This window comes from Canis lupus, chromosome 15 (genome assembly GCF_048164855.1).
Source record: "Canis lupus baileyi chromosome 15, mCanLup2.hap1, whole genome shotgun sequence".
Classification (NCBI taxonomy): domain Eukaryota; kingdom Metazoa; phylum Chordata; class Mammalia; order Carnivora; family Canidae; genus Canis; species Canis lupus.
In genome coordinates, this window is record NC_132852.1 from 1,304,935 (window position 1) to 1,323,709 (window position 18,775).

Sequence of the window (18,775 nt, forward strand, 5' to 3'; positions counted from 1 at the left end):
TACGTAACGACACGGGAACACACCTGCCGCTGACGTAAGGGTGGGAGGCAGAGAAGCCCTTTGGCCTTGGGTTTTAGCGTCACGACACGAGACAAAGAGTCCTGCATGGTGACGAAGCATCTTGGAAGTGGCATCAAAAGTTCTTAGGGAATTGACAGGAGCTTCGAAGTAGGAGACATCACGGGCGACAGTGGGGCTCGGGACGACCTTAGGGAGCAGCATCAGCTCCGGGCTTAGAGGAGGAGGAAGGACAGTCGCCGTCCCCAGGCTTCCTAAGCACGAAGGTGCACTGATGCAGCTGCTTGCAGCCGCGGAGCCGCAGCCGGAGCCGCAGACAGGAGGCCCTCTGGGGCGCGGGGCCGCATGTGCGTTGGCTCCGGCCCGCCCAGCAGCTCCTCGCCGACCGCGGCTCATGCCATCAAGCCGATGGCGGGCTTGCCCTGTTGTTCAGCGCATGGGACCCCGCTTGTCTCTCAGGACACGGCCCCATCCCTAGGACGCCGTCTGCGTGAGGCAGCAGGGACCCTGGGCGAGGACTGGGTGCAGATCATCAGCAAACACGTGACAGGGCTTGCGGGGCGGCTTCGCCTGTGTGCGAAGCATTAAATAAAGCAAACAGACGCTCACCCTCAGGCGCGTGCCCACCGTCCTCTAGTCTTGCTCACTGAGCATGTGGTCCTCGAGGCGAGCCGGCCTCGGCTGGAGGGCAGGGCCCGGACGCTCAGATGGCGGCTTATCCTGGCCCCGTCTCCTGGGGAGGCCCCTTCGCCCGGAGGTTTTGAAGGGCTTGATGAGAAGCGAGCGCAAAGGGCTTTTCGGGAGAACGTGGTGATACGTTATCGACGATGTCCTCGCGTCCTTCTTCCAGGTTGGCCAGGGCCTGCCCGGCTCGGGCGCTCACCTGTAACCACACACGTGCACACGCGCACACGCCCGCCCCCACGCTCACGCACACGGTCCCACCCCTGCCCCCGGAGACCAGTGACAGGAGGGCGCGACGTACCTGAAAAGGTGATGTTGAAGCCCTCGTAGGAGATGGAAAAGTCCGATATGAACCGAAGCTGGGCCGTGAAGTTCCCGAACAAGCCCGCCTTGATGGTGTGCGGCAGGACCGAGCCGGTGAGCCTGGCCACGGGCTCCGTGAAGCTGCCGTCCTCCGTGATCAGCAGGTAGTCGTGGGAGCTCTCGAGGTGGAAGGTGTGAAAGGTCATCTGAACTCCTGGGGGGCACGAGGGTGGGCAGACGTCAGGCAACGGCGGGGGCGGGTGGATGGGGGGGAGGGTGTCTCCCGGGCTTAGAGACCCCGGACTCTTGAATCAAAATGTGATCGTTATCTGCAAACTTCACTTTGAAGTTTCAAAGGAAGATGCAGAGAATGAATAGAAAGAGCGTATCTAGAAAGGAAAGGGTATAAGTAGTGGAAAGAAATAGGAGTAGTCAGAGGGGTCAAAGTGCACGAGCGTGCGGGTGCAGGCGGAGGCTAGACACGGGGGTGCGGGAACCGCGTGGGGAACCGCATCAGACACGGACGGGCGAGGACGCGTCCCGGGAAGGTCGCTGGGAAGGCATTCGCCCGAGAGGAATAAAGGGCTGCGTGAGGTTTGCATTTCCATTTGACGCGTGTCCTGGACGAAACCTTACTTTGGAGCTCTGGCATATAAACGTGTACAGCCGAGGGAAGAATTCTTGGAAATCCTGGTTTTACGTTCCCCTTACACATAAACCACACCGACTACTAATGGATTCCTGGATCCCAGAGCAAAAGCAGTAAAATGCCTACAGACAGCTCCTTTTACATAAAAATACTAGTTTTTATGATGACAATTTCTTGGTCACTCACAATTTGTTTCTTGCTTATTCTCAATTTCCTTCAAGGAAATTCTTTTTTTTTTTTTTTTTTTTTTAATTTTTTTAAGAGGAGAGAGAGAGTTTTCAACAGACTCCACACCCAGCACGGAGCCTGACGTGGGGCTCGATCCCAACACCCTGAGATCCTGACCTGACCCAGAATCAAGAGTGAGATGCTTAACTGACTGAGCCACCCAGGCACCCCAAGGAAATTCTTTTTTTTTTAAATTTTTTTAAAGATTTTATTTATTTATTCATGAGAGATACAGAGAGAGAGGCAGAGAGACCCAGGCAGAGGGAGAAGCAGGCTCCATGCAGGGAGCCCGACGCGGGACTCGATCCCGGGATCCCGGGGTCACGCCCTGGGCTTCAGGCAGACGCTCAAACACTGAGCCACCCGGGCGCCTCTTTTTTTTCCCCCAAGGAAATTCTTAACATGCAATCAAAATACATGTCAGCATGACGTAATACAGGCTATAAAATCAAATATGTCAATTTAATACCAAGTTGTATTCAAATTTAAAGTGTGAAGACAATGTCTCCCTGGTATCTGTGCGATTAATATTTCATACAATCTCCTTAAAAATGACAAGATTGGTCCTACAAGGGAGACCGGGGTACAGTCCTAAATTCAGGATTTATAACTACATTTTGTACACAAATCACAAATTTTCCTGGCCTTCAGTATATTTATCTGTAAAATGAAGATAATGAAATCTCCGCCAGTCATCAGTGGATTTTATGAAGATCAATGATTTATTATGTACAATAATACTGAGTAGAGTTAGAACACAGCACAAGGACAGGATGTTACCCCGGGGGCACCCGGGTGGCTCAGTGGGTTGAGCGTCTGCCTTGGGCTCAGGTCATGATCCCGGTCCTGGGGGAGAGTCCCGCATCGGGGTCCCTGCTCAGCGGGGAGCCTGCTTCTCCCTCTCCCTCCCCCTGCTTATGCTCACACTCTCTTGCTCTCAAATAAATAAATAGAATATTTAAAGAATGTTATCAGGGCAGCCCGGGTGGCTCAGCCGTTTAGCACCTGCCGTCAGCCCAGGGCGTGACCCTGGGGTCCCGGGATCGAGTCCCGCATTAGGCTCCCTGCATGGAGCCTGCTTCTCCCTCTGCCTGTGTCTCTGCCTCTCTCTGTCTCTGTCTATGAATAAATAAATATTTAAAAATAAATAAACAAATTAATAAAATTATCCTAGATTTATCATCATAGAAAAAGAAGTCTAGATAATTTCTTACTCCCTTTGATTTAACTGGTATTTGTGTTTTATTTCCTGTGCCTCTTTTCTTTACCGTCACACCTACTTTCCAAGCATACGTTCACCTGCACGAATACAAGTTACCTGATAGAAAGTAAAACGGAATCTACTTTTACAGTAGCATCAATCACTCTGGGTCATTTTTCTTCTAAGGTAATATAAGACATCAAAATCCAGATAAATGTGAAGAAATTAGTTATCCATTTGTTCACGTGTGGATACTTATTTGCTCTGTTCTCGTGTCTGCACCTCGTTAGTTTTCCTGCACGTGTAAAGTCCATGTCGTATCTTACCTTTTCCATGAGACACCTCGATGGTCCACGTACAGTTTAGAGAGTTGGGGTAAAAATCCGGAAACCCAGGAGAAAGGACTGTCCCGCTCTTCCCGTGGATGTAACCTCCACAAAGGGCTTAAAATAATAAGGAAAAAAAATAAAAAACAAAATAATAAGGAAAATGATTACTCTAGTATCAGATCTCCATAATCATTACAACTATAAAATACCTTTAAAGGGGCATTAACTTTGCACAAGGACGGAAAGAGTACCAAAAACCACGTCTATGAGACTAAAACGAAGCTGAAACTTTATTTTACTTGTGATTTCAATGCCCTCGGAAGGTGTTGTAAACAGTAGAAGACCTAGAGGAATAACCCCGAGTCAGGTAGGAACGCCAGGTAAGCTGGGGCAGGGGGGTCGGTGGCGACGTAACGGGTCCGTGGGTTCCCAGGCATTTCTGTGAGGCCGCCCCTGCACGAGGTTGTGCGAGCGCTCGGCTCTCCCCGGGGTGGGTGGGCCTTGCCCAATCAGTTGAAGGCTTGACTCGAACAAAAAAGGCTGAACGGTCCCCAAAGGAGCTGGAGCTCTCCTTGCCTGACGACCCTTGAGCTGAAACACGGGCTCTTTCTGGGCCCAGGCCCTCAGCCCTCAGACTCGATCTTACCCGGTCGGCTCCCCTCTCCCAGCTTGTGCAGCGCAGGTCCTGGGGCTTAGAGCCTCCAGCACGAGGCCGGGCAACTCCATATAACAAACCTGTGCCCCGTCCCTCCGCACACCCACCCACACACGTCCTGCTGGAGCTGTTGGTGTAGACGACACTGACTTAACACGGTTGTGGCGTCAGAAGCGGGGCAGGTTTGCATGTTTTGCAGCTGCTGATCCGGGCAGCTCCTCAGAGGGATTCAATCCTCATCAACGCAGCCTGGCCCGCTCGGTGTGTCTTGCAGACTCAGCTGTGAAGTAGGAGGAAAAGTCACAGAGGATCTCGAGCGGGAAGTGGAGACGTCGGGGGGCGCAGGTCACACGGGCTGCGTCGTCTGTGAAGCACGGCCTGTGTGCACACGCGCATCCCCGCTTCCCCCTTGGCCGAGGTGAGCGCATCCCTCGGCGGCTCACACCTGAATAACCTTTCTTACTAATACGCACGTCCCGAACCGTCACGAAAGCCGGTTCCGTGAGGAATATTTGCAGAACACTCGGCTAATTCGGTTGAAAGATGAGATACTTCCCCTCGTGCTCAGTCATCTGGGGTTTTAGGGAACGGATGATCTCTTTGTGCCGACCGAACGGGAAGAGTCATACCAAAAAAAAAAAATCAGCAAAACAGTGAGTTCCAGGATATTTTAACAACGTTAAGATTTTTCACATCTTCAAATTACCCGGACTCTACGTCTCATTATGAGGGTGGTGCTATTGCTGTAACATCGGGAATTCACTTATCCGACGGACGCTGCCCTCGGCGCTAGACATGACGCGCGGACAGACCAAGCTCCTCGTCCTCGCGGAGTCGCCGTTCCGGCTGAAGAGGCCACGTGCCCCCAGTCGTGAGAAGAGCAGACTGCACGTGATGCTGGAGGGCGAGGCACGCCGCTGAGGCCAAGAAACAAGGAAAGAATAGGATGCCTCCGAGCTGCGTGGGGTTGGGGAGCACCTGGGACGGGCGCTTGCGGCCGGGAGGGGCGCCGGATGCCCGCAGGGACCTGCCCAGAGCAGGGCCTCCCGCCAGTAGCGACCTCGGCCAGGTCCCCAAGGCTCACGGCCCGAGGAGCAGCGTCACCCGCACAGCGTGCTGCTTTTTCTCCTATTTTTAGGGAAAGGAGTTTGATGCGCGCGAAGCACGGCCCGGGGCCCTGGCCCGAGCTGGAAGAGGGCAGACAGTAAGGGAGGAGGCCTGACTTCGCTTTTCCTGCCCCCGGGGTCACTGACCACGTCCACACAGACACGAGCGAGCCCCTCTGAGGAACCGCGGACACGCCTGCGTGTGATGTGAGCGACAATCGTCGGTGTCCTACCCGTGGGGTCCCATCTGGGTGGCTACCAAAACCACGGCAAACTCTTAGGTCTGCTGTCCTTAGGGTCACGGCTCCTCGAATTACTCCGCGCCGAGGGCCAGAGACACCACCGGGAGGCGTCTGGGCAGAGGACGGGCAGGTGCAGGGCCGCGGTCCCGGGGCCCCTGCTCGGGCCGCCCACTCATCCGGGCCCCATCCTTGTCTGCCTCCTGCGGCACCTGCTGCAGCCCTGCCAGGCCTCCGGTTCCCGGGGCCCCAACGCTGAGCTGCCCGACCACGGCCCCTGTCCCCAGTTTATGGGCTGGGGAGAGGCACGTGATCTGTGAGGCTCCTGAGCACGACCCGTCCTGGGCTGGGAGTTGTGGCCCGTTCTCAGAACTTGCAGGTGGTGCAGGTGAGGGGGGTCCGGGCGGCTGCTGGGGTGCCCAATGGCCACTCGCCCGGCCCCCAGGACATGGGCCCCCAGGACGTGGGCCCCCAGGACATGGGCCCCCAGGACACATACAGGGACAGGGGCGCGCCGCAGCCTGAGCCCACAGGCCCCGCAGGCGATGTCCCCCTGGCACCCGTCCTCGGCCTCTCCTGCCGGACCCCGGCCACGGGCCTGCGATGCTCCAGGTGCAGGCGGCGGCTCCGCAGCCCCAAGGCCTGGCTCCCACGTTGGCCACTCGTGTAGCCCCGCGTGCAGGAGAAGTGGGTATTGTTCCGGGGGTGACAGCGCTGGGGGCGTCGGGGCCAGGAGGCCGCGCTCTCCTGGAGGCCTTCTGGGGTTCCCAGGGCGCCAGCTCCCACGATGACGCTGACGCTGACGGACCTCAAAGGCACAGGTGAGTCACGCTGCCCCCCCGCCCCTGCCGGACGCGGCCTGCTGGGTGGCCCTGTCTTCATCGAGGCCCTCCCGGCCCTCAGGTGCCTCCGTCCCGGAGCTGCAGGTCTCCACCCCGACTTACGCTCCGGCCCCGTCCTCCTGCCTCTCCCACGAGCAGGTTAACGGTGGGAGCCCGCAGCATCCTGCCTGAGGCGTTTGTCTTTTCTTTTTCTCCATTTTCCTAGTTTGCTTTAAGGCACTACTAAAGTCCTGCTTAACGCAAAAACCTAACGGGGTCACATCCTATTTCCGTTTATCCATGGACGCTCCACGTCCTACAGAGTCGCTGATTTTATCCCTTCCCTCGTTCATGCATCCGTATTTACTGATACTTTTGTTCCCCTAAATACATTTTACATGGAAAAAAATCCCTACCAATAGAGGGGAGGATGGCTGAGAGCTGCTCCGTGAGCGCAGCCTGCATTCCAAGCCCTGCCCTGGTCCTCGGCTTTTCGTCACAGGAAGCTCCGGGCCCCGTGGGCCGTGGTGCCCCCGGGTTGAATCCCGCCGGTGGAATCGGGTCCGTGCCGCAGGACTAGCACACAGGCCTGTGCACGAGCCGGGACCTTGCGTCCATCCGCAGCGACTGACTTCCTGCCCCCAGTCCCGGGCCTTCCTCTCACCCTCCTGGACTCGTCCTTCCTCTCGACCCCGTCCTTCAAGGCGCATCTCGAAATCTGCCTCCCGAGACTTCCAAGTTTCCAAACTGTAACTACGATCTTTGCCCCCTCTCCGTTCTCAAGCGCTCTTCCTGTGCCTAATAAGACACTATTTCACCGGCTGATTTGAAAAATAAGTAAAAATCGGTCTTTCGGGTCTCTAGGCTGCTAGAGGATAAACTCCTCCACTGTGTGGCTGCAAATATAGTCGTCTTCCAAAGTATGCTTGTGGAAAGGGTCAACAACGAGATATTTATTGAATGAAATATTTACAAGGATTTTTTTCCTCGTACTCGTCTTTCACCAAATATAAAGGCGACAGTTTACTTGAATGTTCACATGATTTCTTTAAAACTTGAATTTGCTAAGGCATGAATACTAAAAATAAAGCGATGCTACGGAGCTGGGAGAGATACTGATAAAATTTGTTTTTTTTTTTTGTCATGGTGATATAAAATATTATAATTAATTTGTATTTCTTCTTCCATTCCCATAGCTATGCAATTTTATTTTTATTTATTTATTTATTTTTTTAAAATTTTTTTTAGCTATGCATTTTTAAAGGTTTAAATATCCTACTGATGTTCATTTGTCACAATAAAAACCCAGGGGGTTTAAGAAATTGCTTAAGAAAAAAATAAATTAATTAATTTAAAAAAAAGAGAGAGGGATTGCTTAAGATTTGAAAATGCAGCAAAAACAACTCTTCTATCAAACTCTAACATCTCCCTATGTTTGCACATTTATTAATAGCCTTTTATCGTAAATTCATTATTATCTGAAACAGCGAAGCCAAAGCAAAGCAAACAGCTTATGTCACAAATTCCCCTACAAGTGTTAAATTTCAAACGTGTGTGAATTTTAAGTTGGGACAAGATAAAAGAGGCAAAATGAATGAATCTAATGTGCTTTATTTTCTACAGAAAATGTCAGACACATGCTGTCGTTCCTGTGTCAGTTCCTTGCAGAGAACCGGAGGCCCTTCTCCATCTAACCCCACGTCCTTTCTCCAGATCATTTCCTCCTGAGCATGGTGCTCATTTTCCACTCACCCTACTTCACCGACCCGCGGGAATGTGCGGAACGTGCCGTCATGCCTGTGGGCTCCTTCCCGCTCCCCAGGCGCCTCTTCGCAGGTTGGCCGCTTTGGGTTATTCTACTCATCGCGGGACTCCCAGCTCGAGGGCTCTATTTGACGTGAGTCCTTCAACTCCTGTCCCCATGACCTTCAAATGCATCTGAGGAGACTGTATTGAATGATGAGGTGGATGTTGAGGCATAGGCCACGACTGGAAAGTTGGGGTCCCCCCAAAACTCATGCTGCATCCCTGATGCCCCCCGCGATGGTGCCGGGAGGTGGGCCTCTGTGCCGCGAGCAGCTCCTCAGGGCTGATTCCTGCTCTTCTAAACGGGGCCCGCGCAGCGCCCTTGGCCCTTCCACCGTGAGACGACACGTCGTCTGCAGCCTAGGACGGGTCTCACGACAAGTCATCATGAGGTCCCTCCAACCTCAACGGCCATCATCCGGAACGGTGAGAAGTACGCCTAGCGCTGGCACCGGGTCACGGCAGCCCCACGGGCTGCGGCAGACTGCAGAGGGCTGTGGGGAGCCGCCCGCGACTGACCGCGACTGACCCACGTACCCGGAGAAACGGGTGTTTAAAAGGTCAATAATGCTAGTGGCCTGGCGTGATTCCAGGTGCAGCGTCTCCGGGTCCTGGGGCAGGGGCGCAGGGCAGTGCAGGGCGCAGGGACACTCAGGGGCCAAGTCCTGCCTGGCTTTGCCTCGGGACGAGGAGGGCAAGACGTGGACGGAGGAGGCGGCCCCGGCTGTCGGCCTGGGTCAGATACGGGACCATCCCATGAGCGAAGTGGCGGGAGTCGTCCGAGCACCACTGAATCAGGGGTACAGGCCAGGACCCTGCTGTCTCTGGAGAAGGCTCCGTTTCCAGTGGGAACCCCAGGTCTCAGCCGGGTCAGGGCAGGTCTCGCTCGCCTACGTCAGTTTTCTTTGCCAGATCCAGCCCGGTTAACTGGACGGCTGTCGTGTACTTTCCTATAATGAACAGGCGCTTGATCACCGAGTTCAGATCACCATCAGAGCCCGCAGCCTTTCAGTCTTCCCAGCTCCGCCGGAAAAGTCAGCAGAACGTGAGAGGCCCTGCGGTAGCAGCCGCTCGCCCGAGCCACCCCACACGAGGATGGAAACCAGGGAGCAGCTTCTCTAGGCTCCACTTCCGAACTCCATTCTCAGCTTTAGCCCCCAAATAAAAACACGATATTAAACTTGCACAGCGGCGCCCAGTAAAGTCATGTGTTTGCTTGTCAGGTAACTCTCCCAATAAAATCACTTCTATGATTAACCTGCTGCAAATTTTGGATTAAGTGATTTCATCAATATTTTTGATTGATGTTCAGTTATGCATGAATAACAGCTAAGGACTTGGAGGGATGGACCCTTATCACACTCAGTGTCCCCGTTACAATTATTGCCAATAAAGAACTCTACAAATAAAGTTAAGTATTTTTGCATACTATTTAGGATATTCTCAGATTTTACAAAATCTTAATGAGTCCAGAAGCTAGTATCCTTCTGACACTGTTTATTTAACCAGGTGGGTAAGTTTTACATATTTTTCTCATTATCAGAGTTCCAATTATGAAAATAAAACATGACGATAAAAATTCACCTAAGGCCAGAAAAATGTAGAGATAAAAATGGAAAGTCTCCGTTTCCCCTCCCTACGGCCTGCCAGTCTCCGCACGGGAGAGTATTGGGGTCTCCGTGGTAGAAAGACGGTTCTCAGTCATGTTTTACAAAATACTGGGAACGTGCCTATCGCTACATACACGCAAATGCTCGCACATGACCCCGCATTGTCCTGTGACTCGCTATCTCTTTCCTCCAAAACGAGTGCATCCTCTCAAGGTGCAGCCACAGCGCAGAACAGACAGGCAGCTTTGTGATCCCACAGACCTTCCTACTTTTTGGTAAACCCAGCAGGAGAGAGGAATTCCTCTGTTTTATGTGCCTTTCCCGGGTCCGCGTCCGAGGGGACACACCCCAAAGTGCCGACGGACCTCGTCTCCCTCTGGACTAGCCCGCGTGTGTCCTCCCCATGGATCCGGTGTCTCGTGTGTGTCGCTGTTCCCCTCTATCCATCTGTACGATAATATGATTTAGAGTCATTTATCGTGTCATTTAGGCTGAGCAATTATCTTCTGCAGGCGGACACTTTACCTCTGGCTTCTTAAATCATAGAACTTTTAATCTGCATCTAGTGACATCTGTCACTGTTTTCCATTGATTGTGTCCAAATATCCAAGTGGACCAACATCATTTATGAATCAAGTCATCCCTCCCCACGGATCTGGAATAACTTTGACAAATTAGGCTCCTGCACAGGCGCTGGTTTGTTACTGGAATCCCTACGTGACATCACCAATCTGAGAGTTGTTTTTTTTTTTTTTTTTTTTCAATCTGAGAGTTTTTGCACCGACTTCATGTTATTTTAATTAAAGGTAATTTTGGGGATGCTTTGATCCCATATAGATTTGTTTCTTATCATTCTTAAAAATATTTATTTCTATTCAGAGGCCCTCGTCTTCCAGATCAATTTTTAACATGTTTATGACTTGATATTCAAAATATAAATTATTTTTAGACTATTGAAATTAAAACTCTATTTGTAGAAAATTTGTATATTTAAATTTCATTCCCTCCATCTAGAAATGTACTAAGTATTCCCATTTATTAGGATATTATTTTATATTCTATCATGAACTTTGAAATTCTTTTAAGATAAGCCTCAAACAGAAAAAAAAGATAAGCCTGCATTATCTCCTATTAGATGTATTCCTGAAAGTTTTTGTGTATATAGATATTATACTTCTAATATGCCGTATCCTTTGTGGAAATCCACTGATTTAGGTTTATCCTGAATGTAGGCTCTACTAGCACTGCCCAAAACCGACTGTCCTCTCTTTATAATATTTATAATTTATATCATTTTCTTAAATTATTGCATGAGTCAGCATCTTCCACATAACATGATGAGATGAGCACTGGGTGTTATACTCTATGTTGGCAAATTGAATTTATTTATTTATTTATTTATTTATTTATTTATTTATGGCAAGTTGAGTTTAAATAAAATATTTAAAAAACGACCTTCTGCATAACATAAAGTAATATTTTTTGATACTGAGAAAGTTGTTCTGTTCTTGACTTTCATGGGATTTTTATAGCAGTTTGCTATTAAATGTGACGTTTTCTATAGATAAATTAATCTTGGGGTTCTCTGTAAGCCATAAATAACAACCACATTATAACATTGTTGAAAAAATATTATTGGGAAAATGTTATTTTTTTCATGGAAACAATTTTATAGTATGGTTATATTCATGGCCAAAGGACAAATCCCTCACTTAGTTTGCAAATGGACACGAGCAACATATATGTGTCTCTGGTCATAGTGACTATACGCTGCATAGTGTCAGGTTGAGAGGTAGAGTCACGTGATCATCAAGAATGGTGTTTGCTTTGAGACCTCCAAGGCCAATCTGGACGGGGCAGGGGCAGTGGCTGATAGAACCAAGAAGCCACTCGGGGATCTCCTGAGAAAGTATTTCCCCGTCCTCCAGGGAGAGCGGTCCACCAGAGGTGGGAGCTCAGACCTCCAGGCAGTTGCTGGATGCTGGGACCTGGTTCGGAGGAAAGCCAGGTCTGACGACGTAGAACACGCATACTCACTACCCTGCTTCACGTGCTATTTTCAACGAATGCCAAGTGGAAGAGCGTGTGCATAACTAAGCTCTGGAAGTTTCCGTGTCTGGGGACAAAGTTGAAGGCTGGCCCGTAGTTTATTCATGTTGCATTCTAAACAGAGGCTCCACCTCATAGAAAAATGTGCTAGGTAAACTTCAAGCATTAGATGGACATATTTTTAAGGTGTACAACTTTTCATATCCTACTGCCCTGTAAAATACAACATATACCACCCAGAGAGTTTGTCTATTTCCACATCTCTACATTTCCTTATGATTTCCTGCTTCGTGGACCTCCACCTACCATCACAGCTGGGCAATGCATGGTTCCACTGGTGGTTCCTCTCACAGATAAGGGGCTCATCATCACTGAGTGTGTAGCCTGGGTCACAGCTGAAAGTCACCGTAGACCTGATGCCGAAATTGCTGCCATGTCGATGGCCATTCACAGGGATTCCTGGGTCAAGGCAGGAATCCGACTCTAGAGTCACACCTGCATGCGCAGAAAAAAGTACATTACATAGGGAACTCTTCCGGTTTATAGAAAAATTATTTGTCCCATATACATATAAAATATTCTGAGATATTATCCGACCTGGGAATTTATTCAAGTGAATCCAACAATCCTTTAATGTAAAACAAAACAAAACCCAATACGTTTTCACGTATCTGTTTTTCTGTAGAGAGATGTACATTGTTAACTATTTACCAGATGACATGTAATCAGTACAAACTTGAATAATGCCTTGATATGTGAATTTTACTTCTCTTAAGAGTCTGAAAACCAATGAACTGTATTAAATGAAGCCTGTATTTTCCTGCTTTTTATCTCTAGCCCTCCACTCTCCCTTCTCATTACATTTTATGTTCCAGATGGATTTTGGCACTCACACTTCAACTTTCATAGACATGCACACATGCGCCCAAGTCTGTACACATATAATGCAAGTTAAAACTGCGCTGGATTTGATTTTCTAAAATTGCATTCTATACATCCATGCATTTTTTTTTTTTTTCGAATTTGCTCTTAAGTCAGCCACTTTCGGGATGGCTACAATTAGCCTATGCTAAAAGATGCTAAAAAGTATAGTGCTATAAAAAGTCAAGTAATTATGATCATGTCATTATAAGAGTTTCTTTTCTCTGTCTCTGAGATTTCTCTTTATTTTTAGAATATACATTTGGAGAGATAAGGAAAGTCGGAATAGGAGAAGAAGATGTCATGGTGATGTTTATGTATTCAAAGAAATACGTGGATGGACCTGGAGGGTATGATGCTGAGTGAAATAAGTCAATCGGAGAAGGACAAACATTATATGGTCTCATTCCTTTGGGAATATAAGAAATAGTGAAAGCAATTATAGGGGAAAGGAGGAAAAATGAGTGGGAAATATCAGGGAGGGAAACAGAACATGAGAGACTCCTAAGTCTGGGAAACGAACGAGGGGTGGTGGAAGGGGAGGTGGGCGGGTGGTGGGGGTGACTGGGTAACGGGCCCTGAGGGGGGCACTTGATGGGATGAGCACTGGATGTTATGCTATATGTTGGCAAATAAGACACCAATAAAAAATAAATTAAAAAAAACAAAGAAATATAAAAAAGACTTAGCCATAGCTATACACAACTCTCTCAATAAGGCTCAGAACAACCAATTATGACTTGGGCTATTAGTCAAAAATCTGAAATCATTACCAATATTCAGACTGCTTAGTCCCCAAAGATCTTAGTTAGATCTCTGGGATAACACTTTTGATCATTGCATAGATTTCACCAAAGTTTGAGTGATGTACCTTACCTCATACCCTCTCCCATTAAGTCAAATGCAGGATATACAACTAAGGGGTGACTTTTTAAAATAAACACTAAGTGACAATATTTCTTCATTATTATAACAAAAGAGATTCCATAGGCAGGACAGCTAAGCCACTACTGGAAAAAAAAAAAAAAAAAAAGGTAGTGAAGAATGCGCTTTCCCAGAGAAGTCCAGCTCCTAAGAGGTCACACGTAAACCTACTGGGTTTCTTGAGTGCTCAGAGTGTCTTTGTTGTTCACGGTGTGACCCTGGGCTAACGGGACTTCAGGTTACCCTACAAGGAAGGGTCTGCTGGAGACCGAGCTCAACCACGTGGTCAACGACTCCATTAGTGATGCCTCTGTCGTGAAACACCAATCAAGTCTCTGGACACGAATACTCCATGAGCTTCCCGGGTTATCAGGACTGTGCATGCTGTCACACGTCGTGGCTAGGAGGAGGTGACACCATTCACGACTCCTTCACAACCAGAATCTGCAGGCAGGAAGCTCTTCTCCAGATTCCGCCTTTGTGTCTCTTCCCCTCGCTGGTCTCATTTGGGTCCTGTCCCATAATGAATGCGACCGTGAACTTTCAGTAAGTGCTAAGTCCTTCTATCCAATTATTGGAACTGAGGTCATTTGGGGAAACACCCTGAACCGGCAGTTGGTTTCATTGTTTTCAAAATAAGCAGATGTTGCCCTTTGCAAATCTGTGCGCTTATCTTCAAAGTCTGGCTATACTGGGTAAAAAATGGAAGACTCTACCACAGTGAAGGTTTCCAAAGGAAAAAAATAAATAAAACAATGAAGATAAAAAGCAATGTGAAAAAAATATATATATATCACCATTTTTTCCCAAGAAATTTTTCTTAAACACTTTAGCTAATTTCCTTAAAAAAAAAAAAAAAAAAAAAAAAAAAAAAGTGCCTACTGCCTAGAGACCAGGATGTAACTGTCATGACTTCTTGCCAAGCGTGGAGGCAAATACAGGCACGCTTTCCATTCCCGCACGAGGTCGGATCTGCCACAAGGAAGGTGGGCATCACTAGTCCCCAAACCCATCACTCCTCTGCAGCTGTTTCTTCCTCCACACACATTCGTACCCTAAGGCAATGTTTGCAACCTCTCCCATGACACTTTAGAGATCATGTATAGTGCACGCCCTGCACATAATGGGTACATGCTGCTGGCTGATAGATTTTGTAGTGACAAGAGTAACACAAGAATGCCCTCCAAGGAAGCTTTGCCTAAGAAATGGGGTGGTCCCCAGGTGCCTGACAAACCAGTTAAGTATTTTGTTCTACTTTGTCAAATGGTTTCCAATGGTCACTAAACAGCAATCTACTTACTGCAGCAGACAAAAATGATAAGAATTATCATTTTAGGCGATGAGAGAATAGTATATCAATGAATAACATTCATAACAAAATTTGTAAATTGTAAACGTTTCCCCGCAAAAAATTTGTAGGGAAGGAAAAAAAAATCAGAGGAAACCAAAGCATAGAAAACACAAATGCGCAAAAATAAATAAACAATAAATAAATAAGTAAATAAATAAAAATAAAAATAAGAATAAATAAAAAGAAAGAAAGAAAGAAGAAAGAAAGAAAGAAAGAAAGAAAGAAAGAAAGAAAGAAAGAAAGAAAGAAAGAAAGAAAGAAAAAGATAACACAAATGTGGAATTTCTTACATGTAAAAGTGAACTAAAAGGTAAATACGTTGTTGAAGCCATAAAATTACTCCATTATTTATTCATTCATCCATCCGTTTGTTCATTTATTTTTACAAAATAATGGACAAAAGCACGAGGTTGTGAAGTGTGCAGTCATTGCCCTTTGCATTAAAATGCATCTGAATGGATATACAGGCAGGATGACTGTTGAGTGGTAGGATTAGAAGTGAGTTGATGGCCAGTTCACCTGAAACACACCACATGCAGGGAGAACACAGCACAACGTAGGCCGTGTGGCCCCATAGGACGAGACCCTTCCAAGGACAAGCGACTCTGTGAGGACAGGAAGCCACTGTACTTTGAAGGAGGAATGTTCTAGAGCACGGTTTCGAGCGTTTTCTGCAGCCAGCTCTCATAATACAAACTGGCATCGGTAGATTTTGTTGAGACTCTGAATACTAGTTGATCCTGTCCCAACTGTTTCCTCCTTGAAACTTAAGGCGACGATGCACGTTTTGACACGGGTGACATAAATACGCTCCTTGTCCCCTGGCCTGTCACATGAGTGATGGAACAAATCTGTCCATGAATCAAAGAAGTTGATGACTTTGAAGCTACCCATATGCAGATTGTATTGACATACGTTGATAGAAGTAAAATTCTGCTTACCTCTCTGTTTTTATACAAGTTCTAGACCAAGAAGGGGATGGATATTCTGAGTATCCCCCAAAGGTGGGTTTGAAATAACAGTGACAATCCCATTTTACAGAGGAGGAAATAAGCCAAGAAATTAACTCAACTGGCCATGGTAAATTATTCACAGATCCACATCTAAGCCTTAGTCTGCTTTCTCCCTCTCCTTCTTATTTAGGATTTTATTCATTTGTCTGAGAGAGAGTGTGTGCATGAGGCAGGAGAGGGGCAGAGGGACACGGAGAAGCTGAGCAGGGACGAGGGACTGGGTCCCAGGACCCTGAGATCATGACCTGAGCTGAAGGCAGACGCTCAACCGACTTGGCTACCCAGTGCCCCTCTCCCTGGTCTTCTGTGTCTGTACACCCGTGACCACAATGTGTCCAATTTTCCATCTGCATGGCACCTATATCCATTACATCCCGCTCAGTTTTTCATTCTGATATTAAGAAAAGTCATTAAATTTCAGAAACTAATCTGCACACACACACACACACACATACACCCTGGAAAACATACTTTTTTGCCTTTCACAATTTTAAGAAATTGCACGATGTATAAATTATGTAGACACGAGGCGAGGTCTGCTTGTTGCTTGAAATATTTTTTAAAACATTCTTCTGAAAGTATTTGCAAAAAATGCCCTAAAATTAAATGGAAAGCACCCATTACCTGAGACATCCATTAATTTTCCAGTTTTCTATAACATCATGCTTCTTAAAGGGGTGGCTCAAAGCCCTACAAACAGACACAGCGAGGATGCGATTATTCTGTGGGGGCTGCTACAGTGACTATGATGGAGAAGGGCTGCATCGCATTCCTCATGAAGTAATAAAAGGACAGACTGGAGTTGGACACTGTACTTATAAGGTCTGTGATTGCTGAGACTGAGCACCCAGCCCAACCACACCTCTAGGTAAGCTCTTAGGAAAACCTTGAAGAAACGACGTCAGTCCTGCCTTACGACTCAAAAAAGAGTGGAAATTAGTGCTGTTTACGGTAGCTCCCAGTACCTTACGGCAGCTCTGCACACCTACGTCAGCCTTGAATAGAGTGCGGCTGTTTCTGCAAAGCTGTATGTTAGGGCATCAAGTGGGATCGCGAATAACTTTTTTTTTAAGTTTTTTTTTTTTTTTTTTAAGTTGCCAAGGAAGGTTTTTAAAAGTTACCAGGGAAGGTTTATGGTGTCGAAACATTTATGACAAAATAAGAAAGGGGGATGAGACATATTATTCATTATAAAAGGCATAAATAATTTGATATAAATCATCTGGGTCACAGGGACCCAATTTTGTGCAACTGCGATTGTTCTCCCCACATCCATCCTGGCTTCTGAACACATCTCTGCAAAGCCTACTGGAGGGTCAGGACTTCATGGGGTGGGAAATGTGTCTGCCTCTGGTTTCTCCTCCTGCTGTTCACTCTGGAGCACTAACTGCTCTTCGTTCTTCCATATGCAGGTGCCCCCGGCCCACCTCCCTGCCCACCTGCCTGGAGGATGTGCCTCTACCTGGCCCTCTCATGTGGACCCTGCCATCCTCCTCCTTCTGTGCTCCCAGCCGTCCTCCTCCCTCTGTGGGCCCTGCCGTCCTCCTCCCCATCTGGGACCTCCTCTCCCTCTGGCCAACCGAGCTGAGTCCAGCCCCCCTGTCCCCTCCAGCCACCCCCCTGCAGACCCCAGGTGTCCCCAGCTCTGAGCTGCCCTCCTGGGCCTCCACTCCCGTCGGGCCCCGGGGGAGCACCAATGCTGGTGATGTGAGAGCCTCTGCCCCTTCAGGATGGTTTCCCACCAGGGATCCCCGTCTGGCTTTGCTCCAGAAATCCTGAGGGTCCTCGGGCTCCCTGCAGCCACAGGAGCAGCAGCAGCAACACCCGGTGCACAGTGGCAGGTGGCAGGCATGCTCGGGCCGGCCCGCAGACTTGGGTCGCAGCCCCAGGACCTTCCCGTCTCACCTCCTGATACCTAAGCCGTGTCCCCCGTCTCATGTGGTTTTGCACATGTCCTTGTTTCTCCCCCAAAGCAGAGTAACTGATTAATAATTGTGACAATAACCAGTCAAGCTTCAGTCAATGTGCTACCGGGGAATACTTTCCTAATATACTTTCCGCCCTTCCCTTCAGAGGCCTTCACAAGCATGCTGGGGGCTCCTCAAAGGACCACTCGGGGTTCCCCGGGCAGAAGACGGCATGGGGTTTAGCTCCCTGCCCCTTCTTTTTTCTTTAAGATTTTATGTGAGAGACACAGAGAGAGACAGAGACCCAGGCAGAGGGAGCAGCAGGCCCGATTCCAGGACCCCGGGGTCACACCCTGGGCTGAAGCCCCGCTGGCACCTGCCCCGTGTCCCCTCTAAGCGCCTTGGCAGCGGGATGCCGTGGGGACCTGACCCACCTTAACCAGCAGCCAGGGCCCTCCTGTCCCGTGACTCCAGAGCTCGCAGCGTGTTCCCCTTTTCAAGCAGGAAGGGGGAGGATCCTAGACCCCAAGGGATCACAAGCGTCAGACACCCACAGTTACCACTGCCCTGCTAATGGGGCCATCTGGGTGATTACTTTCATCTTCTCCTACTGATCCCTCAACAGAAGGAGGCAAAGAGCGTGGCTGCCTGCGAGGTCACGGCAGGCCACGCGCACGCGCCCCTGAGGCTCAGGCCTACTGTCAAACACAGGGACACGGAAACAATCCTCAGACCGCGTGGTCGTGCTTTGAAGATCACAAAACTCCTGTTATAACTCTGTGCATACGACGTCCTGTTAGTAAGGATGACAAGGCAAATGGGAACCTGTGACCTGACTTTCTATGATTCTTTGAATTCCACAGGGAATGAGGAAGAATGACCCATTTCTTTAAACGAGCTAGGTGAGTAAATGCAATCAGTCTCTAGGACCTGCATTTAGGCTTTAGGACACATTTCTTTA

General features: G+C 48.5%; 1 protein-coding gene across 1 annotated transcript in view; it reads right to left on the reverse strand.

Annotated features, from left to right (window-relative positions):
• The window catches only part of CSMD1 (CUB and Sushi multiple domains 1), a 1,871,580-nt gene that overhangs the window by 334,926 nt on the left and 1,517,879 nt on the right, over positions 1-18,775 (reverse strand). The window contains 3 exon segments of the mRNA XM_072775779.1: positions 1,004-1,219; positions 3,410-3,526; positions 12,005-12,193. Of these exon segments, the coding sequence (XP_072631880.1) occupies positions 1,004-1,219; positions 3,410-3,526; positions 12,005-12,193 (522 nt within the window).